Source organism: Artemia franciscana, chromosome 8 (assembly GCF_032884065.1).
Source record: "Artemia franciscana chromosome 8, ASM3288406v1, whole genome shotgun sequence".
In the NCBI taxonomy this organism is placed as follows: Eukaryota; Metazoa; Arthropoda; class Branchiopoda; order Anostraca; family Artemiidae; genus Artemia; species Artemia franciscana.
In genome coordinates, this window is record NC_088870.1 from 48,964,747 (window position 1) to 48,988,719 (window position 23,973).

Consider the following 23,973-nt stretch of genomic DNA (forward strand, 5'->3'; position numbering starts at 1 on the left):
ATGGGAAGAGCGTTTTCTAAAATTATTTGGAAGTAGATTCAAAATTAATTGAAAAACAAGTTATTTCAAATCAAAGTAAGGAGAAACATTTAAACGAACGGAAATTATTCCCTATATGAAGGGAGCTACCCCTTTCTCGGCCCTCCCTCTTTACGCTAAAGCTTGAATTTTCGTCACAACTCTTTAAGGAAGACTGCATTTTGGCAAATGTGTTTTTAAGGCTTGCACCACTTACTTTAGCACCATGTTTTGACCATTCTACCCAATAATAATGATATTTTTTTTAGGTGCAAATGAATTTGCTGGAAATTGGAAGGCGTGTTGATGTTTTAAGAAAATGGGCTGATACAAGTGTTGATGATTTTGAGATAACAGTGCTTAGCTTCGAGAACTTCAAGGCATCTCTAGATACTTACGAGTTGACTGTTGCCAAACAAGTGAGTTTGAAGAATTTTTGACAGAATCTATGACACTTTGTCATTTATAGATGAACATATATAATGACAGTGATTGAATTTAGTAAACGCGACAAAAATTGTTTGAATTAAAAGCTAATTAAATAACATTTCTGTACGTGCTGAAATGAAACCAAACATATTTTTGATACCTGGTACTCCAAAACTATTTTCAGAGCCAAAAGTGATAGTGTGTAGTGAATTTATCCATTCATTAGCTTTACTTAGATAGAGTTGGTAGAGCTTAAATATCAGTCTTGTAATATGATAACTGAAACCACGCATTGTATTAAAATTTTGTTACCATATCCATAATTTTTGTTTTTTTCCAATACCACTATTCCTCGAAACATTCCCCCAGCAAATCCAATATACAACCCTTCATGCTGGCTTTCTCTTTTTTGACTTCCCACCAGTTCCCACCTTTCTTATCACAAAAGCGGAATCCATATAAAAGGAAGAAAAGTAATTGAAACTTGGCCAACTCAGGATCCAATTAAAGCCCACAGAATGTAATGAAAACGTAATAACCCCTGCACTATTTAAGCAATGTTAATCAGTCGTAAATACATTTACATTCAAGTACAAGAAGCTGTATTTTGACCTGCCTCCTTCCCCAACCATCTCTTGACAGTAAAATAAGCTTAAGACAGCCATGAATAACATTATTACGTGCCCAATTTTTTTTTATAAGAAAAGTAACTCTAAACGATCTCTGGGCTCCTCCTTTACGAATCAACACCCTATTCTAAGCCCATCCGTACCTCCTCCTTGACCTTTTGAACTTGTACTTTAAACACCTTATGTTGTATTTTTGACAAATATAATTTTTTAAATATTGTTTACCTGAAAAATATAGTCCAATATAATTTTTTGACATATTTTTGGAAAATATATTTTAAAAAATATATGTCCTTTAAACAAATCGTGTTGTCTTTTGTTTCTTGGGTAATAACGCGGCTTTTTGGTGGAAATTCATCATTTTCTTTGTCCTTCTACTACTTCACTGATTAGAGTTGGGTTGCACTCAGCGTTGGGTTTAAGTGGGACCAGTAGCTGTTGAATTAAATACTCTGGTATAATGTATCATTGAAATACTAGTATTTAATATTCCAATGGATTGCCTCATCATTGACGACAGAGATCAATGAACCATTTAAAGAATAATTTCAAAGAGTGCTTAAGAAAAGACTGAAATAATTCAAAAATCAGATAAATTATTGTGTTTTACTCAGTCTATTAATAAAGAACTCCCTCCTTGAAGAAAAGTCATAAATTTATTTTGTGTTGTTTGAGTGGATGAGTATAGAAATTGAGTGCGTTTGAGTATAAAGACTTTTTATTTTTGGTGTGGAAACTGAGTATGTGCTTGCATGCGTGTTTAAGTGGTAGACTCATCGTGAGTCCAAAAAGTCATAAATTTATTTTGTGTTGTTTGAGTGGACGAGTATAGAAATTTAGCACGTTTGAGCATAAAGACTTTATATTTTGGGTATGGAAACTTGAGTATATGCTTGCACATACTGAAGTCCAAAAAGTCCAAAATTTATTTTATGTTGTTTGAGTAGATGAGTACAGAAATTGAATGCGCTTGAGTATACAGATTTTGTATTTTGGGCATGGAACATTGAATATGTGCTTGGATCCGTGTTGAAGTGTTTCTCTTGAAAGTGAACTCTTTCTTGTTGAAGTGAACTCTTTGTGAGTCCAAAAAGTACAAAATTTATTTTGTGTTGTTTAGTGCATGAGTATAGAAATTGAGTGTGTTTGAGCATAAAGACTTTGTATTTTGTGTATGAAAGCATGGGTATGTACTTGCATAAGTGTTTAAGTGGTAGACTGTTCTTGACTATGTTTTTGAATTAACTTCGTTAAATTAACTTATAGAAAAATAATAGTTGACAGACATTAAAAAAGTGCTGCTGTTCTTTCCTACTTTTCATTTCATTCTATTCCATTTTTAAAGAATCTGATAGTTACTATATATAGTTAAACGTTTCATCTGGTGCTTTGATATAAAAACCTCAAACAGTGTACCAAGTTTTATTATCTTGTTAGTGGCTGTTACATAGGGCAGTGACAGGGCAATATAAATACAGCTGATGGAGAAGTCCAGAAATTCAGATTTACTGATCAATAATCAGTAATGATTTACCGGTAAATCAGATTTACTGATATCCATTTAGATAACTTAACAGCTGATGTTCTCTTCAATTCATATTTTTTTGCTCTTTTTTTATATTTTCAGACGGAGCAAAATCGCCTGAAACTTGAAAGTGAGATTCGAAACCTTGAATCCAGATTAGTGTCTTTTGACATGAAGTGGAAAGACTTAAAGCCATCTGAAGATTTCAGCGGCAGTTTTACCCAGAAGATAAAAAATGGTCTCGATAGAATTAGCAGTTGGGAGACTGAATACAAAAATTTGGCCAGTGAAATTGAGAAAATAAGGCGAGTATTACTTAATCATGCCTATTTTGTCTGAAACTGGGGTGGATTGAAAGTACTTATCTACCTATTTAATAATTACCAATCTTAACCGAATGTCAAATATGCAGTAGTTTTTTTCGTTAGGATAATCATTGACTTAGTTTAAGTTTTAATGTGTTTGATTTTGAGTAATTATATCTCCCACACTTCTGGTAGCCTTACTACCTCACTCTTACTGCTTCACTCACTTCACTCACTTCTTACTGCCTCAGCCACACTACAGTCACACTGGTCATTAAAAACTAAGATTTACAAGTAATTTATGATCTTATAAAATTTAGAATAATTAAGAAATATTTAGAGGTTGAAAGAGTCCAGAGTATTATAATAGGTTTCAATGTCAATATTAACAAGACTAAGCCTTTTAAACAATTAATAAACGCGGATGAAAAAGTAGTGCTTATTTACTTACTCAGATCAAGATCTTTTTGCGCTGGCTGGTGCATAAAGTGACAACGGTGCCTCTCCACGACGACATCTGTCGTGCTTTTGACCAAAGTTCTTCTAGTGACGATTTCAAGAGTGCAGCATCCTTCTCAAAGCATTCGCCTAGTGTTGTCTTTTGTCACTCATGTCTTTGCATCCGTGCAATAATATGGAGAGGACATTACTATTGAAGAGCCAGAGCTTGAGCTTCAGGGAGCATGCGTCATTCCTCCACACATTTCTTAGTTTATTGGAGGCGCTTCCTGTGCATGGAATGTGTATGGTAATTTCCCACTCCAGGCTCCCATTAATTTTAATGAGACTACCAAGGCACTTGAACTCTTCCACCTCCTCTAGTACAATGACTCTGCCTTTGAGCGGTGGGGCAGGTAGGGTATTGATGTTGTTTCGCATGAGTTTTGAATATTGGGCAATATTATTGACAAGGATAAAGGACGCTGTGGTGACATCAAATGTAGAATAGCCATGATGCTTGGTGATTTTTAAAGTTAAATGAATTTGGAATAATAACAACAACTTAATTGGTACCCGTCATACAAAAAAGAAAAGAAAAAACCAAGTGGGACAAAATAAGTCTTTGAGCTAAGATTGAGACATCGGAAGCCACGGTAATGGCAGTGGTAAAGCATGGTTTTGAGGATGGGTGGCTTAAAAGGTTGAGGAGGATATGTTAGATGTTTCAAAGGAATTGTCTAAGGACAGTTTTAGGTGCTCATATGGGAATAAGCCACTCAAAAATGATGGTTAGAATCCCCTTTCACTAAGCCACATTTTACTGATGAAGGATAATCGATTGCGACAGAAATTGTAACTTTCGATCTTTAATCTGGGGTCTAGCGAAAAGCATTTTTCCCCGAATGGGGTGGGAAAATTCACAAGGAAGAATTTGAAGAAAATTGGCACTTTATTAAAGGTATTAAAGGGTAAAAATTTTGACGGACAAAGATGGAGGGGGATTTCACGGATCTTTTACCCATGGATGACTTGATGCTCCAATGAGTCATTTGGAGTAGTAGTAGTGGCAATATTGGTGCTACAGAATCGGAAAAATGAAATAAAGAGTTGCTAACAGTCTACAAACCTGAAACGTTACTTTCACGTTTTTATCTTTTGCAAAAATAAGGGAATATACACGATATACTATATGTGATACGCTAATGGGATACACCAAGTATATATTTTTTTAAATACGAGTATGAAACTTAATTTAAAAATATGAACTTTTAAACCTAAGTCTAGGTATCTAAACCTAATTTTAGGAAGTAATCTGTCTAGTTGGTTGAAACAACATTTTGAATTGACAAATCAACAAATGAAGCTGCTGTATGAATTTATTCCTGTTTGATTTAGATTTTAACTTGATTCTTGTTTTTTGATATTTTGTTTTTAAATAAAAAAAAATAATTTGTGTCCGTTACTCCCTTGCTATAGTGTTATTATCAGTTAATTGATTAACGTTTTTTAAAGCTAATTGAAAGAAAAAACGTAAAAAGAGACGCTTTTAAAAACTAAATTTTTTCAAAAGATGTTTTGCTACTTGTGCTAAAATTAAACTTCACTTTTTAGGAACATCAAAAATTTTATGATTTCATTTTGTGTAATTATTAAATAAAAAAAAAAACAAGTTTTTTAAATGAAAGTAAGGAGCGGCATTAAAACTTAAAACGAACAGAAATTACTTCGTATATGAAAGAGGCCTTTCCTTCTCAACGCCCCGCTCTTTACGCTAAAGTTTGACTCTTTCTCTTAACTCTACATTTTAAAACAGTAAAAAACTTTGGCGTAAAGAGCGGGGCGTTGAGAAGGAAAGGCCTCTTTCATATACGGAGTAATTTCTGTTCGTTTTAAGTTTTAATGTCGCTCCTTACTTTCATTTAAAAAACTTGTTTTTTTATATTTAATTTCTGAACGTTTTTGCATCAATGCATGTTTTGATATTGGCTCTCCGCAGAGGAATAATTAAAAAATTGTATATTTATTTTTTTTGGCTGAATGGCTTTCTCATAATTTTGATCGAATGATTTTGAGAAAAAAAGAGCGGGGGAGGAAGCCTAGTTGCCCTCCGATTTCCGGTTAATTAAAAAGGCAACTAGAACTTTTAATTTTTTACGAATCTTTTTGTAAGTAAAAGACATACGTAACTTGTAAATTAGCTTACGTATAGAACTTTTGTATTCTCATGTTTTTATTACATATATGAGGGGGCGTCAGTACCTTGCTCTTTACACTAAAGCTTAAATTTTGTCCCAATTTATTAAGAATGACCCCTGAATAAAAAAAGCCGCAGAATAAATAGTTGAAATTTCTAAAAATACTTTAGCGTAAAGAGCGAGGAATTAGGATGAGGTGAGCCCCTTATATGGTTAATAATTTCTGTTCGTTTTAAGTTTTAATGCTGCTGCTTACTTCCAGCTGAAAAAAAAACTTTTTCATATTTATTTTTTCATTGTTTTTTTTTGTAAGTAATGCTAGTAAATCCTGCGCTCCCTTCCTTTTCTTCCCCCATGACAAACTCCTCGATGGAAAGTTCCCCCAGCATATCCCCCTCTTCTCAGCCCCTGCCTCCAACCAAAAAATCCACCTTAAAACGCCTGTACACTTCCCAATAACCATTACTATATGTAAGCACTGGTCAAAGTTTTGAACTTGTGACCCCTCCCACGGGGACTGTGGGGGAGTAAGTCGTCCCCAAAGACATATTATAAGGTTTTTCGACTACGTTGAATAAAATGGCTATCTCAGAATTTTGATACGTTGACTTTGGGAAAATAATTAGCGTGGGAGGGGGCCTAGGTGCCCTCCAATTTTTTTGGTCATTTAAAAAGGGCACTAGAACTTTTCATTTCCGCTAGAACGAGCCCTATCGCAACATTCTAGGACAACTGGGTCGATACGATCACCCCTGGGAAAAAACAAACAAACAAATAAACACGCATCCGTGATCTGCCTTCTGGCAAAAAATATAAAATTCCATATTTTTGTAGATAGGAGCTTGAAACTTCTACCGTAGGGTTTTATGATACGCTGAATCTGATGGTGTGATTTCCGTTAAGATTCTATGACTTTTAGGGGGTGTTTCTCCCTATTTTCTAAAATAACGTAAATATTCTCAGGCTCGTAACTTTTGATGGGTAAGACTAAACTTGATGAAACTTATATATTTAAAATCAGCATTAAAATGCGATTCTTTTGATGTAGCTCTTGGTACCAAAATTCCATTTTTTAGAGTTTTGGTTACTATTGAGCCGGGTCGCTCCTTACTACAGTTCGTTACCACGAACTGTTTGATTAAATAATAAACACTTATCAAAGTGGAAAATTTATTTTTAGAAGTGAGAAAATTTATTAAATGGTATCAGCACTATCCATACCATTGGTTTGCATTAAAATAAGTTTTCAGTTTTATTTGCGACGAGTAGAAGTTCCTTCTACGGATGACGCATGGGAAGTGTCATTGGTGCTTTTCTTCATATCCAAAACTTCAGTAAAGCTGGTGTATTTGAAGGTAAAGATACCCTGGAACTGATAAAAGAATACATTTTGTTAAGTGTCATCCCCATTCTATGAGAAAAATTCTGACTCTTGTTCTCCCGGGAAAAACATATTATAAAATTTGTGATTTGAGGGCTATCTTTGCTTTTTCAAAATATTTATTATCTAACTGCTGTCAATTTACTTCAACTTATTCAATTTATATAATTGATTTAATTTTAATCAAGTATTAGTTTGTTTTGAAAGACTGTTACGGTTATTATTTAAGTTTTGAAAATAAGTTTTTCTCTTACATAATTTTTGAACTAATAATTCTGAGCTTTAAAAACTAAAACGTTAAAATTTCTCAATGAGATGATGAACTTGAAAAAAAGATTACAATAGCAATAATAAAATACTGCTTTAAGTTGTTTTTAGTCCTAGGTTACGAATAATTAGAGTGAAACTTAATGTTATTTCAATAACATTACACTACGTTGTAGTGTTTGAATCTATTTAAAAAATAATTCAACGTCACGTCACACCAACATCAAAATAATTCGACATCACGATTTGGATATGTTGTTATCTTGAATAAGATATATAAAAAGGGAAAAGAATAAGACAAATACAAAAAGATCAGAAAAAATTGAAACATTGGAAAAATGGTTACGGAGTAAAACAAGGAAATACTAGGAAAATAGGGGCAAAACTAGGAAATAATAAAACTATAAAAAATCCTACTTTAGGTTATTTTTAGTTCTAGGTTGCGAGCAATTAGAGTTAAACTTAGATTTATTTCCATAACATTCCATTAAGTTGCACTTTTTGCATTTATTTAATTTATGGTGACGGAGTGAAGCGAGGAAATACCATCAATCGTTTCGTTCGGGGAATCGTTTACTTTTTCGACAACCCTGTTGTATAATATACTTTCTGGATTTTTTTAGGGATTAACTTTTAATGAGTCGGCTTTCCAAATTTTCAGTAATTGGATTATTCATACCTGTAACAGATTCCATATTATTATTCCCTATGTATAAACTAGGGTGCAAATTTTTTTCGCTATTTTTAGGTAACACAGAGTGTAATAAATTATAACCAAGTATTAAATTTAAATTAAGTAAACAAGCGAATATTCCCTAATTCTATCTTCATTATTAGGAGTTCGACTATAGAGAATTTAATTCCTGCAACAATAACAAAGTGCGCACAGGAATTTGAGGATTATCAAGAAAAATGGAAAGTTTACAAAGAATTTTTGGACGGTAGGTTTTGAAGCTTATTATTTTACTTTTGACATTCGCATATTTAGTTTTTTAATTTAATTTTTATTTTCTATTTAAATTTTGTAATTTGTAAGAAACTTATTTCTTTCTTTCTTTTTTTATTTCCTATCTGACTCTCACTAAATCCCTCTGAATGTACATTTGAATTAAATAATTATGTTTGATAAAATTTCCTTTTTTGGATCTAACTTTGTTTTATATCTTATTTAAAAACATTCTGTATGATTGAAATTTTCTATTTACACTTTCAAATTTCATGTTTAGTATCTGGTAACGATAATTAAAAGCAAATAGAAACAGTTAAAATATGCAGTTAAACGATCTACCAAAACAGAAGAAAGGATTATATATGTTGAATTAGATCATTTGCACTATAAAATTGCTTTGTTAGTAAACAAAGTAACTTAAAACTTAAAAAAAAGGTGAGGTTTTTACCCAGCTCCCGTAAGGGAAAAACATCAATGAAAAAAATTGGAATTTTGTCTAAAAATATGCATTATGATCAATATAACTTATGATTCGGCTAACATATATCTTATTTGTTAGAAATGGTGTCACCAAACTTGACATATTTACACCGTTTAAAAATTTTTTGGAATGGTTGCACGCTTTATAATTCACACACTTCCCATCTGCCAGGCCTAACTTCCCTGTCTTAGCTGCTTTCTAGTATTTATTTTTAATATTGGGGCAAATACCGCGAATTTGTGACAAAATAAAATTAAGCATATTTGCTTCTTCCTTTTCAAATGTATCCAATACAGTATAATTTAAAGCTGTAATAAATTGATGTAGTTTGGAGTAAAATAATGTAAAAAGAAACAGAAGCATTCATGATATATTCATGGTAGATCTTTTTCTTTATTTTTGATTCTATTTATTGGTTATTTTTATGACGCTCATTTTAACTCTTTACCATATTTCAATATATTAAAGTACTTTCCGATTCTGAGCCTTGTTGTAAAATCTGAAGCAAGGCATATGATTTAGTTTTCAACCTTCCTCCATCAAAGAGGGTGAGGTAGAGAACAACATTCAAATAAAGTTCTTTATTTTTCATTGTTAAAACTTTCAGGGCGCAATACCGAGCGGGACAAACATCAAGAGAAACAATTTTCAATAATTTCCAGACCTATGAGGCAAAGGTGAGGTCAGCCACGTTATCCTAATCAGAGCATGGTTACTTTACCAGGACCAATTTGCGTTTTTTAGTCGAAGCTGTAATAACAATTTACTTTCAAAACCAGAAACAAAATCAATCGGTAGCCTACCAAAAGCTTTACTTGCGAAGGTCTGCTACTAACAAAAAGGACAAACAAGAATAAATATACGGTATATATTGGTATATTTTATATATTGGTATATTTATATATACGGTATATTTTGGTTTTCCAAAACGTTATTTTTATTTTAGTTTCCGTTCAATTTGAATTTATTTCGAACGTACACTTACCAAGCAACCCAACACGCGATTCAGATTTAAATTTGAGTAATGCGTAATTCCTTAATACTTGGGCATATCATTCTATATATAGCTTAAAAAGAGTCCTAATTGAAATGCCAGGAACCTCAATATATTTCTCAGGCTGACTTTTTTACGTTTATCAGCCAATGGTTTTGCCTAAAACCAAGTCTTTTTCATTTTATTAAATATTAACCTAGAGATAATTTTCAAAATAGAGGCCTGAATAAGGGTTGACTTGCACATGGTTCAGTTGAATGAGATAGAGTTGAATGAGGGTTGACTTAAACGGGGGTTAAGATGCACGAGGATTCAGTCAAACAGAAATGAGTAGCACGATGGTTCTCTGTCACGGGGTTCAATTGCAGTTGGGTTTCGTTACATGGGTTCAGTTGCATAGGATTCGATTGCGACGCAACCATCCAAATTTTGTGTTTCTGTCTATAACTTTTCAACCTCGAAAAGTTAGTATTAAGCTGTGACTTCAATGTTTATAACAAGTGGGTATAGTGGGTTTGTGTTTCTGTCTATGACTTTTCAATCTCGAAAAGTCAGTACTAAGCTGTGACTTTATTACTTATAACAAGTGGGTATATTTGGCCAAATATTTTGTCAAAAGCACAAAAGTCATAACCCAATCAATGTTTTATCTTGCGTTCTTGATCAGTCAAGGTTGAGTAAAGAGTAATATGTCATGGAAATAAACACTGTGGCTATATTGACTATTTTGACATTCTTCAGCGTTAACAGTCATCTTTAGCAAAATAGATTACAATTACTCCAATTATTCGTGACATCATTCATACGAAAAATGTTGGAATGATTCGACTTTGGAAAAAAAGTTCCACTGAAAAAATTCACTTCCTTTAGTGTTGATTTTTTAGGTTTTCTGTTCATCGCTATTTTATAAAAGACTTTTTGAGTTATTTAGATTCTTACAGGTTGGTTTTTTCTTATTTGTAAGATATTTTCATGAAGAGGTCTATTTGTCATTTACCGTAGACGTTCACTTAGGTGCATTTTAGTTACTATCTTTAAAATATTCTTAAATTTTAAGTGATATCCTTCTTAATATTAATAACAGTGATTGCTAGTTACCCGCTTTTACAAATCATTATAATAGTTCATAAGTTTATTAATTCACATTAACAAACGAATAAATAAATTAAGCAATACTTTCGTGCTGGAAGAAACATATGAGGGTTTGCGGTCGCGCGAAAGTCCACGTAACTACTAGTCTACTAACTCTACTGTTTCCTGAAACCTCAACTATTCAATCGAAACTATTATAAATAAATTATAACCTATATATATATATATATATATATATATATATATATATATATATATATATATATATATATATATATATATATATATATATATATATATATATATATATATATATATATATATATATATGAAAAAAATAGATAAATAAATAAATAACTGAATAAAAAATAATAATCGATAAATAAAAACAAATAATAACAAATCCGGTCTCCATCACTCTTCAATACCCAAAACCCCTCCTCTCCCCCACCCTGCCCCTCAGCCCCACTTTAGCTCCTGACCATCCTTTCTTTCCCAGCCCTCCCTTACCTCTTCAGCTCCTTTTCCTCCCCTACCCAACCTACAAGCCATAATAAAATACAACAAATTTCCCACAAAAAATAACCTTTTAAATTCTTTTTAAACTGAGGTACGTGTTCCGCCGCCCTAATGCTCAACGGTAACTGATTCCATTCAGAAGACTTAACTGTTTCGTTGAAAATGAAGACCTGGTACCACGACGCAAATTAACTACTTTATTATCACTTTGCTTAGTTCCATAATTATACAGGTCACTATTAATTTGGTAAAAACTTTCGAAAACATCAGGGGTTAAACAATTCTCCCACTGAAACACAAATACTTCAGCTTGGTAATCTATTATCTGAACTATATTAAGGAGCTTCGGGGACGTGAAACAAGCACAGGGGTAATGGACATCCTAGACATACATACCAATTGTTCTAACAACTTTATTTTGTAGAGCCTGCACTCTTCTATAGTTGCATGAGAAGTTACTACTCCGTAGAAGGCAACCGTAAGAGATATATGGATAAACCAACGAATAATATATAGCTCAAAGTATATTTTGGGGAAGAACTGCTACAGACGAGGAAGTATGCCTACTCCACGGGCAATTTTCGATGGAATTGTGTGTCTGTAACATTTCCATGCCAGATGCCAATCAAGATAAAAACAAAGGTATCAGAGATGATCAATTTACAGAACCGGATTACCAAATAATGCTACCTCGCCAGACACATCCAGTGGTGTGCCGACTCTACAGAACGTCATTAAAAATACCTTGCGAACATTTACACACAATAGACTTAATGAAGTAAAAATCTCTAGCCTTGCCAATGCTAGATTCGCTTTTCTCACCAGGTCCTTTACAGATGAGGCAAACACAGTTAAAACAGTATAATTACTAAACAAGATAAGACACACATCTTTCAAATAAAGACGTATGAGCTCAATATAGATGAGGTAAAGCAGTGGAGCTAACACTGATCCTTGTGGTACTCCAAACGTCCCCGGAAATGCTGCTGAGTGCACATTATTCAACACTACTTTGAGGGATATCCCTGTGAGATAAATTTCAAACCGCTATAAAGACTTTCCATGGACACTTAGCAACTTCACATGACTTAGTAGTGTTTGAAAATCAACTATATCGAATGCTTTACGTATATCTATAAATAGAGATAAAGGTCCATACCACTATTAATTGATTCCATAAGTTGTTGCAAAGCATTCGTAGTCCAGTGCCCTTTGCGAGATCCAAGATGAGTCTCACTCGGTAAACCATTAGCCTGTAGGAAACTATATAGACCTTTATGAACAACTTTTCGAATAACTTTGAAAACAATTGAAAGATCGAAGTCGGTTTAAAATTCTCCGTTGTCTTTTTAGGACCACCATATGAAGTAGTATCACGTTTGCAACTCTTAGCTGATCAGGAAAATACCCTTTTCAAGCGAGAGGCTTATTATAAAAGCAGACACGGTAGAATATAATGCATTATTGCCTTAAACACTCGAATAGATAAGTCGTCCACTCATGCAGGGTTTGATTTCAGAGATTTACTATTTCAAGTAGTTCATCACTTGCACATGAATGAATCTAAGACTAGTTCAAACTATCACCTCTATTATCGCATATCTTTTATTCTTGAACATGCTGACATTCATTTTTTACACTATTTTGCACTTTAATACCAATATTAGAGAAAAAATTCCCAAACTTATTTGCAATTCCAGACTTATCATCAGGGGCGAATCCTTCAAGTTGTACTTCATCCCCTACAATTTCTGCATTCCCACCGGTCAATTAATTTATCAGTTTTCATGTTTTTTTTCATATTTCCTTTACAATTTGAAAACTTTTCATCATAATATTCGGCAATGTCTTTGCTAAGTAATTTGCTCACTAAATTGCACTGTTTTTTAACAATTCATACGAACCATCACTTTTATCATCTAGATATCATTGATAAGGCTCAATAATTAACTTTCTTTATTTCAGTATTTTACTCGTTATATCTGTCTTACGTGGTTCCTGTTTCTTCATTTTCATTACCTTAATGGTACACGCACTAAAATAAATGGGTAGAATAACAGACATTAGATTATCAAGTGCTCTCGTAGGGGATTCTTCTTCAGAAAACACTAGGGTCTAATTGATAGCACTAACCCCCTCCAAGAATTTTTGAATATTCTTTTTTTTTCATTAATCTTTTCTTTATTTTCCTTTTCTTTGGTCTGCACAACTGATACTTCAAAACGCTTACCAATGGAAGATGGTCAGAACCAGGAAAAGCCAAAAGACTAACAAAGCATAAATAAAGAATAACAAAAATAAAGAATAACAAAAGCATAACAAAGCTTCAAATTGGCAGAAAGAACAAAAATATTATCAATTAGGGTTGTACTCTATTCAATAATCCTCATGGGTACACTTACAAGCGGGTATAGTTTTTTCTATTTCATGAAATTGAAAAAAAATTACATTAATATAAGACAAATCAAGCAGTTTAAGATTAAAATCACCCGTAACAATATGACTAGCTCCAGACAGTACCTTTGAAATCAACTGACTCATACTTCCCACAAAATTATCCAGGTGGCCACTGGGTGGCCACCCAGTTATTAATTATTAATTATATTTTTCTTTTATTATTTATATATCTTTATTTCAAATTAATAAATTCTAGAAAATGAGCAGATTCTTGTTTATGATTTTTATCATTAACTTATCTGTAAACATATCTGTTTACTTTTTTGAGCCTATCAGTGTCATTGTTTTACTATACCACCATTTTATAGTATCTATCCTGTTTTTATTTTTATTTTAGATATAACTGGGTTCTCAGATTGTGAATGGATAGTGGCTCGCAACAAAATTAAAACTTTTGAAAAGCTCTTAGAAGGATGGATGAAGAAAACTCAAAGCCCAGAAAGCAAAGTAATTGGTTTACCCCCATCATCTTTGCCGTTAGTTATAGAACAATTAAAGGTAAATAAAAAAATCACTATTTTAGCTGCCTATATTGAAGGAGTCTGCTTTTTATGTTGATTAAAAATATGTAAGTTAAATACGACAAATTTTTAAATTACCAACGAAAAACTAATAGCAAAAGAAAATTTACATACTTCAGGTAAAATCAATAAATCATCCCCAAGAGAATGAGAGGGATTAATTGGAAGTTACACCATCAAATGTATCTTTATTTAGAACCATAGAGTGAAATTCTGAAAAAGTATAGTATCCGGAAACGGCACTCCACAATGGCAAGATATTACTGCAGCCGTAGAGCTTCGTGACGAAGGGAGTGGCTTTGTCGACGCCCTATGCGCCATTGATGGCTCAGGAGGATCTAAGGTCTAAGGTAAGGAAACGGCTCATTCCAGCAGTAAGTGAATTTTCAATTAAAAAAAATTAATAAGAATTAAATAAAAAAGTTTGTACTACATAAAAACGTTGATATACTTTATTCCTTGCCACAAACCAAAATGGAGCAAAAGTAATATCGACTAAAAATTCTGAGGTTCACTATCGCTTACGAAGCTTTCCAGTTTCAGAGGTGATGCCACTGCACGATAGCTAGCTCTTTTCTAGGTAAGTAAACCTAGGTAAACAATGAAGTAACTCCTAGATAAGTAATGATCTAGCTTCAACTTACGAGTCTATTTCAAGTCGTTACTTAACGGATTTATCAGCAGTTTCAATAAGTATTCATCTCTTTTTCGAAATTAAATAAAAAAAAACAATTTTTTTTCTACTGTAACTAAGGGGCAACATCAAAACTTAAAACAAACAAAAATCATTTCTTGTACAAGGGAAGCTTCCCGCTCCTTAATACCTCGCTCTTTAAGCTAAAGTTTTTTTGTTACAACATTTGAAAAAGCTCATTATTCTAACTAAATGACCTCTGTGTTTCAGGAGTCGTTTTTAAAGAATTGGGACAAAAGTCAAACTTAGCATAGAAAGCTTCACAGTATATTTGTATCTCGTATGATAAAATCTCGCCAAATAGATGGAGGTATAGTCGTCGAGAATTGAACAAACTTTACCATAGTTTTTGCACTCATGCCGAGTGCCAGGGCCCGGCAGCTGGTAAATGCAAAAGTATTTGCATATTTTTTTTAATAAGGGATTACAACAATTCAAAAACCTTAAAATAGAAAACCAGAAGTTTGAAGCTCAGTAAATATCGTTGTTAGAAATCGGACATGATTTAATAATCAAAATCTTTGAAAAGATACAGTAAATTATCTCAAATTTTCTGCGGTTAGAAGACAAGTGGCAATGAGAATCCATATATAGAAGCCTGCCGCGTTCCGACAGCCGGGGCCAGGACCGCAGGATGAAAAGACAGTAAATTGTCTGCGGTAAGAAGACAAGCGACAATGAGAATCCATATAAAAAACCTGCCACATGACGAGTGCCAGGCCCCGGCGGCTGGAAATTGCAAAAATATTTGTATAAATTTTTACAAGAGATTACAACAATTCAAAACTTTAAAAAAGAAAACCAAAAGTTTGAAGCTTAGTAGATATCGGTGTTAGAAATTGGGTTTTGTTTATCAGAGTCCAGAAATGAGAATCCATATATAGAAGTCTGCTGCGTACCAAGTCCCGGGACTATATATATATATATATATATATATATATATATATATATATATATATATATATATATATATATATATATATATATATATATATCTATATATATAAAAATAAGTTGTCTGTGTGTGTGTCGAGTGACGTCATGTTTGTCGACTGACGAAATTACAGACCGGGACATCGGGACACAAATTACAACCGGGACACCGGGACATAGGGAATATAAATGACGACCGGGACACTCACAGAGAAAGCGACCAGGACACAAGGAATGTTCGATTAGCAATCACCATCAACAAAGCAACGGGACCGGGACACCAGGACATCTATATATATAAAAATAAGTTGTCTGTGTGTGTGTCGAGTGACGTCAGCATGTTTGTGTGTCGACTGACGTCATGTTTGTTAATTGACGAAATTACACATCGGGACATCGGGACACAAATGACGACCGGGACACCGGGACATAGGGAATATAAATGACGACCGGGACACTCAAAGAGAAAGCGACCGGGACACAAGGAATGTTCGATTAGCAATCACCATCAACAACGCACCGGGACACAAATGACAACCGGGACACAGGGAATATAAATGACGACCAGGACACTCAAAGAGAAATTACAGACCGGGACACCGGAACACAAATGACGACCGGGACAAAAATGACGACCGGGACACCGGGACACAGGGAATATAAATGACGACCGCGACACTCAAAGAGAAATTACAGACTGGGACACCGGGACACAAATGACGACCGGGACAAAGGGAAACAACAACAACGGGGACGCCGGGGGGCACAGGGAGATATATAGATGAAGACGGGGACACAGGGAATGTTCGATTAGCAATCACCATCAACAAAGCTCAAGGGCAATCATTAGAATAATGGGGTATAGATCTGAATACAGATTGTTTTTCCCATGGACAATTATATGTTGCATGTTCATGAGTCGGTAAACCTGACAATCTATTTATATGCACAGACATATGTTGTATATTCGTAAGTTTTACGTAGTTATATATATATATATATATATATATATATATATATATATATATATATATATATATATATATATATATCTATAGTCACAGGTGGGACACAGGGACACAACTACAATGGCGCGTAACCAATATTGCGCGTAACGACTTACGCGCACAAGGGGGCTTGGGGGGGGCCAAGCGCCCCCACCAACTAGGTGTTGGGGTGGCGCTATATATATATATATATATATATATATATATATATATATATATATATATATATATATATATATATATATATATATATACTAGCTGTTGGGGTGGCGCGGAACCTCAAGAGAGGGCTGATTAAAGATGAAATTAAAACCCTATTCAATATTTGAAGTGGTTAAACAAATGGTGTTTTCGGTTTTTTAATGAGAAGAAGCGACAATTTTGGCCCAAATTTGCCAATTGGGAGCCATTGGGAGCAAATCTTGCAATATCCAATCAATTCAAAATCATCGGAAAACAAAATATCGCACTCTTCAGCTTCAGAGGCAACAATGCCGCGTGATTGTGTATTTCTTCCTAAAGACGCATATGCAAAAATAAAGAGTTTATCTTGACATTTGCTCTAAAGCTGTTTAAAGTAATTAATTCACTTATGGCTTAATAAAATTGATTAAATTGTATAATTGTTCAACATGCATTATTGAGGAGGACAGATGGATCTTAGAGTAGCTAAGATCTTAATGAGGGATCTAAGTGGAGGGCAGTGTGCTCGAAGCATCAAAAGTGGGTTTCAATGACCATAGTTTTTAACTCTCTGTGACCCACTTGGTCTTAGGGAATTTTCTTTTGTTTTACCTGTAATATAGGGACTGTGGGTTGATAGTCCCCCTCTCTGCAGACAATTTATCTGTTCAACATAAAATGTCATATTTATATGCTTACTGTTATGCTTACCTGGACAAATCAGGGAGAGGAGTGAATCATGAGTGGCACCATGAAATTTAATTGGGAAGGGGCAAGGGCACCATGGAGTTGCGTTGTCACCGATATTTTAATGAGAATATATCTTCTTTAAAGTTGGGGTTAATAAGGAGAAAGTAAAGTGGACTGTTTAGACAAGGGAATTTTTACTTTTTGGTAATAGGAGAAGGAATCTGGAAAGGACAAAGTAAGAGTTAAGTCCTTACTTTTGCCCAATGTGTTGAGATGGGGAGGATGAATAGGTCATTTTTAGAGTTTTTGCGAAGAATTAATTGCGGGAATTTTCTAGGATGGAATAAAAGGGAGGAATGGCTGGTTACAATATTAATCTATAGGATTTTTAAGAATTTTAAGAAGTCGAGTAAGTTTTTGGGCACAGGTATGAGACATGGCGACCACTTCCTGTACTTCTTCTTAATTCAATCTGAATTTAAGGGTGCTTATTCGCTTATGATTTGTTTAGTGTTATATTTGTTGCATTATTCATAGCCCATAAAGACATTTAGAATTAATAAATATCGCATTATATCATATATTTTGTTTAATAGCAGCTTGGTTCCCAGGAGGCATTACTCTCTTGTGCTCCCTGCTTGTTTCTACTGGAAGCATCCACATAAAACGAATTTTTCAAAGAACTTACCTTGAAAATCACAGGAGTGATGGCCCTTTAAGTAATTTCTAATGTTTTAGGGTCCCTCCTAATAAACACTACGAGGAATGTATTTTTTCTGATTACCACTCTTAAAGCATTACTTTCCAAACTTTAAGCTTTGATGGAAAAGGTCAAAGGAGGGAGTTTCATCCTCCTTCATATTTGAGAAAACCTCAGATCGAAAGCCCATAACAGCAAACTGCAAGTAAAGAACAGCTGTTAGTTAATATAAACCGAAACTTTGAAAACGAAGTTCTGATCACAATATATGCAACAACAAAATCTATTAACCATACTTCTGTTTTAGGATATCCTACCATATTTAAAATACATAAAAGGTGAAGGATTTCATGAGAGTCAGTGGATGGAAGTTTTCAGCATCTTGAAGGTACCATCTAAGCCAATAGATAAACTATCGTTTACCGACCTCTTACAAGTCAGAACACAAATAGTAGAAAATGTCTCAGACCTAAAGGTAAGGCAATTGGAAAACTGATATTTCTTTCAGTTGCAAAATTTACACATTTCATCCTGACCATTTACAATGAATGGACAGTTCTCACTAAAGTTTGTTCATTTGTACCCGATCCGACTGTTTTTGGGTTATAAATTAGGATAGGAGTTAGCTAATTATGAGACCCAAAGATAGGCAAAGAGGGGATACTAGCTTCAGATAGCCTAGAAATTCAGATAAATAAAATAGATTAAATAATAGTATCTCCCCTAACACTAGAAGCTTCCTGTGTTTCCGCATTCTTGCTTATACTTTATGGACGCTAAAATAAAACATTCACCGTTCAATTGCAATTTTCGTGCACATCCAAATTATACATTAGCACAATTATCATGTTTGTTTTTAGTTTTCAGTCGCACTTTTGTTTGAAAGCTCAATATGACTTGCTGCTGTTTTTTGTTTTATCCCTTTTACTTTAGCTTTTCAGAGTCATTTGTCATTTTGTGTAATTTCACACTTATCACAAACGCTAAATATTAATTCCTTCTTCCTGTTTATCAATCACAGACTGGCATGCGCTAATGTATCTCGTTCCTTCATGCCATTCCATTGCAATTTTTCTTTGTCTTATAAACTCTCGCACAGGCTAAATTAACGGGAATCTCCATTTAATCGTAATTTTGCTTTTTCTTCTAACCACAAATTTGGTTATGCAGCATTTTATTGTGCAGCATTAATATGATCTTTACTGTTTCTGGCTCCTTGCCTCTTTCTTTAGCTGTTCGGAGCAGTTCGTTACTTGTGTAATTTTACTTTTTCTTCTAACCACAAATTGGTTGTGCAGCATTTTATTGTGCAGCATTAATGCGATGTTTACTGTTTCGGGCTCCTTGCCTCTTTCTTTAGCTGTTCAGAGCAGTTTGTTACTTTTGTAATTTTGCTTTTCCTTCTGACCACAAGTTTGATTGTGCAGCATTAATGTGATGGTTACTGTTTCTGGCTCCTTGCCTCTTTCTTTAGCTGTTCAGAGCAGCTTGTTACTTGTGTAATTTTGCTTTTCCTTCTGACCACAAAATTTCGTTGCGTAGCATTAGTATGATCTTTGCTGTTTTTGGTCCCGTGCCTCTTTCTTTAGCTGTTCAAAGCAGTTTGTTACTTTGTATAATTTTGCTTTTTCTTTTAACCACAAATTTTATTGTGTATCATTTTATTGTGCAGTATTAATGTGATCTTTTCTCCTTTTCTCTGGTTCCTTGCCTCTTTCTTTTGCTGTTCAGAGCAGTTTTTACTTTCTGCAATTCTGCTTTTTCTTCTAGCCAGAAATTTCTTTGTGCAGCATTCTATTGCGAAGTATTAATTTGATCTTTGCTGTTTCTGGTTCCGTGACTCTTTCTTCAGCTGTTCAGGGCAGTTTGTTACTTAGTGTAATTTTGCTTTTTCTTTTAATGACACATTGCGTTGTGAAGCATTTTGTTATGCAGCATTAACGTGAACATTGCCGTTTCTGGTCCCTTTTCTCTTTCTTTAGCTGTTCAGAGCAGTTTGCTACTTGGTGTAATTTTGTTTGTGTCCTAGATATTAAAATGGCATAATTATTTTTTTTTTCTGTATTTTCTAGTTATAGGGTAACAAATCAGCAATTTCAGTTTAATTACTGTATATATATATATATATATATATATATATATATATATATATATATATATATATATATATATATATATATATATATATGTGTGTGTGTGTGTGTGTGCAAGTATGTGTGAAAATGTCTTTCAGGAGCTTTCTGCTCGGGCTGCAGAAGAGGGTATTATAAGACAAGGACTGCTCGAGTTGGATCAATGGCAACATGAAGCCAGATTTGCACTGGTTGATCACAAGGACTCACATGGATACAAAATGAAAATTATTAAAGACATTAAGGAGCCTTTAACTAAGGTAATTAAGTAAAGTTTTTGTTGTGAATTTGGGTAAATAGAACGGGGTCTATGGTGTCAAGACTTTATCATCGCTTTCAGCCTCACTGGTCAAAGTTATTTCATTACTATAATATAATTTTCCCTTTGGCTTGAAAATTAGTCTGAAATATTCCTCTTTTTTTATAGTTAAATAAGGAGCATTCTTATAATATCCAGTTGAGGTAAAGGGAATCATTGTAAGTTTTGTCTTAATGTGGTCCTGTTGATTGTTTTTCTTGTATTCTTCTTGTGCTTTTCTGTTGTGAACGACCAGGGTAGTAATCTGTTGAAAGTTTGATATTTATAGTTCTCTTCTATACTGATGTCTTATAAAGGGCAAGAGAAAAAAGTAGATGTACAGTTTGGGAAAGGCTTAAGGGCATCTATTACTCTTAAAAAGAAGAAAAAAAGTCTATAACTAAAAGAGGGAAACGAAATTAGCAATGAGACGATTTGAGTATACTCAAACCTGTCGTCCTGTCTGTAATGTTGCTTCTGTCCTCTGCTATGATTGTGCTTAAAAAAGCAAGTTTTTTTTTTTTTAACTGAAGTAAGGAGTGACATTAAATCCAAAAATGGACTTAAATCTTTCTTTATATGAAAGGGTCTCTCCTCCTGAAAACCTCACTCTTTATGCAACAGTTTTTATTGGTTTGAAAAGTAAAGTTTGGACAAAGAATCAAACTTTAGCTTAAAGAGTAAGACGTTGAGAAAGACGTTGAGACGTTGAAGTTTTCATGTTGCTGCTTGCTTTCGAGTAAAAAAAAACTTGTTTTTCTTCTTATTTAATTTCTCAACGTCTTTAAACTAATGCAGGCTCGAATTTGGCTCACTGTACATTAAAAATTAAAACTAAATTTGCATATTAATTGTGGCGGATTTAATCTGTATATGAATAAATCTTATACCTCCTCAATATCTTGCTATGTCCACTAATATTGTAAGCACCTTCAAAAAAGCTTTCTATTCTAACCCAGTGGCCCCGGTGTTTCTGTAGACGTTCTCATATAATTTAGAAAAACAGTCGAACTTTAGCGTAAAGTGTAAAGTATTGAGGAGGGGACAATCTTTCGTATATAAAATAATTTTTGTTTGTTTTGAATTTTAATGTTTCTTCTGCTCCTTACTTTCAGTTAAAAAAACTTTTTTCTAAATTTAATTTTTGATTATTTTTTAAGTAATGTCGGTAAATCTGGCTCACCTTCCATGAAACGTACCGTCCCCCTGCTCATCAACGTAAGTACACCATCCCCCGTCAGATTCCTTCTAGACAGTTCCATCGTCGCCGAAAATTTCCCCTCCCTATGAAATTGCTTGCGGACGATTCAGGCTGAAAAAATTCTCTTTAGCAGTCTCCTAAATGAATAAAACTTCAATCTCTATTTGAGTTCTCGATAACTCAAGAAATGCCCTCTTCCGTGGAAGTTATATCCCGAAAATCAAAACACGTGGAAAATAGCCCTGGGATAATTCCCCTAGAATATCTCCACATATAAAATTTGGAAAGAAGAATGCAAGACAATTAAAAAGAATTTCCGTTAATAATTATGTCAAATCTCCTCCCCTTCCCTATAACATTTCCCGAAAAAGTTCACTTCTCGGTACTTCCCTCCCCAAATAAGATTGCCTCTATAGAAATCCACCCCAAGCATACCCCCTACCCCAGAAAAAATGTCGGTATACTTCGCAATAACAAATACTATATGTAAACACTGGCCAAATTTTATCACTTTCGGGCCTCTCCCCGCGGTCCCTGGGGGGTCATTTTATAACTAAAGGCATAGTTATTTGCTCTTTTGACTATACTGAACCAAATGGCTATCTCAAAGTTTTGATCAGATACTTTAGAGAAAATGAGCGTGGGAGGGGGGCCAGTTGCCCTCCAATTTTTGGCCACTTATAAAGCGCCCTAGAACTTTTAATATCAGTTCGAATACACCCTCTCCCAATCTTATAGGACCATTATTTCAATGCGATCATTCCTGAAAAAAATTAATAAATAAACATGCACCCGTGACCTTTCTTCCGGGAAAGATAGTAAAATTCTACATTTTTTGAATACAGGTGCTTGAAACTTCTACGGTAAGATTCTCTGGATGTGATTTTAATTAAGATTCCTTGAATTTTAGTGGGAACTTCCTCCCTATTTCCAAAACTAGGCAGATTTTCTCAGGTATGTAACTTTTGATGAGTTGTACTGAACTTTATGAATATTAGATATTTGGAACTGGCATAATAAGCTGATTCTTTTAATGTATCTTCTGTATAATTCCGTTTTTCAGAGTTTATATCACTATTGAGCTAAGTCACTCCTTACTTGCAGTTCGTTACCACCTCATCCTTGACCTTAGTTCTTCCAGTGCTTCCAAAGGCAAACAGGGAGTCGGTGAATAGCCTTCAGTCTTCCTTCATGTGAGCCACTGCGTATATGTCTACTCACTTTAGAATGAGACTCGTCTGGAGGGCTCTTCTGTGACGCTCGTACGTCCTAGGGTGTGTGTTCTTTGGCCTTCCTCGACGACGGGTACCTTCCGGTTGCCAGTGGAGGAAAATTTTTTGAAGTTTGTAATCTAGCATGCGGAGGATCGGTCCAAGGAATCACCATTTGTGTTTTTGTGCAATGGTTGCAATATATAGCTGGTCTGTGTGGGTATGGATCTTGCCTTTGTTGACACGGTCTCTCTAACTTATTCTAAGAATTCAGTAAAAACAGTTATTCTTGAAGGAGTCTCTTCTATACCGCATTTAGCTTACGGCATTCCATAGTTTAACTCAGGACAGACAGCATATTGCGCTGGAACAACTTGAATGTCAATTCAGCAAGTATACTGTGGATTTACAGACTAGTAGAAGTATCTCAAATGATGTGTTGGCCAAGGCTAATCTGGTGCGCAATTCTTTTTCAGAGTTGGCACTGGAAGTGACTGTACTCCCTAAGTGCTTGAAGTCTGTCATCTATTCCATGTCTTCTCCTTCTATTTGGATTCCCATGGGTGAACCACTGATCGACATAGCTTTCGTCTCTGGGGCATTGATTTGTAGTCCAAATTGCTCAGCTTTCTCTGTGAGTCTGTTCAGGAATTCCTCAAGCTTCTGCTTGTCGGCTTCTATAAGCCCAATATCGGATGCGAAGTGAACGCCCTAAAGAAGT

The 23,973-nt window shown here is 34.3% G+C and overlaps 1 protein-coding gene across 1 annotated transcript in view; it reads left to right on the plus strand.

Moving 5' to 3' along the window:
• LOC136030708 (cytoplasmic dynein 2 heavy chain 1-like) overlaps positions 1 to 23,973 on the plus strand; it is a 575,385-nt gene that overhangs the window by 91,728 nt on the left and 459,684 nt on the right. The window contains exons 15-20 of the mRNA XM_065709779.1: positions 288 to 437; positions 2,704 to 2,906; positions 8,028 to 8,131; positions 14,020 to 14,180; positions 18,718 to 18,885; positions 20,644 to 20,802. Of these exons, the coding sequence (XP_065565851.1) occupies positions 288 to 437; positions 2,704 to 2,906; positions 8,028 to 8,131; positions 14,020 to 14,180; positions 18,718 to 18,885; positions 20,644 to 20,802 (945 nt within the window). The remainder of the gene's footprint in view (positions 1 to 287; positions 438 to 2,703; positions 2,907 to 8,027; positions 8,132 to 14,019; positions 14,181 to 18,717; positions 18,886 to 20,643; positions 20,803 to 23,973) is intronic.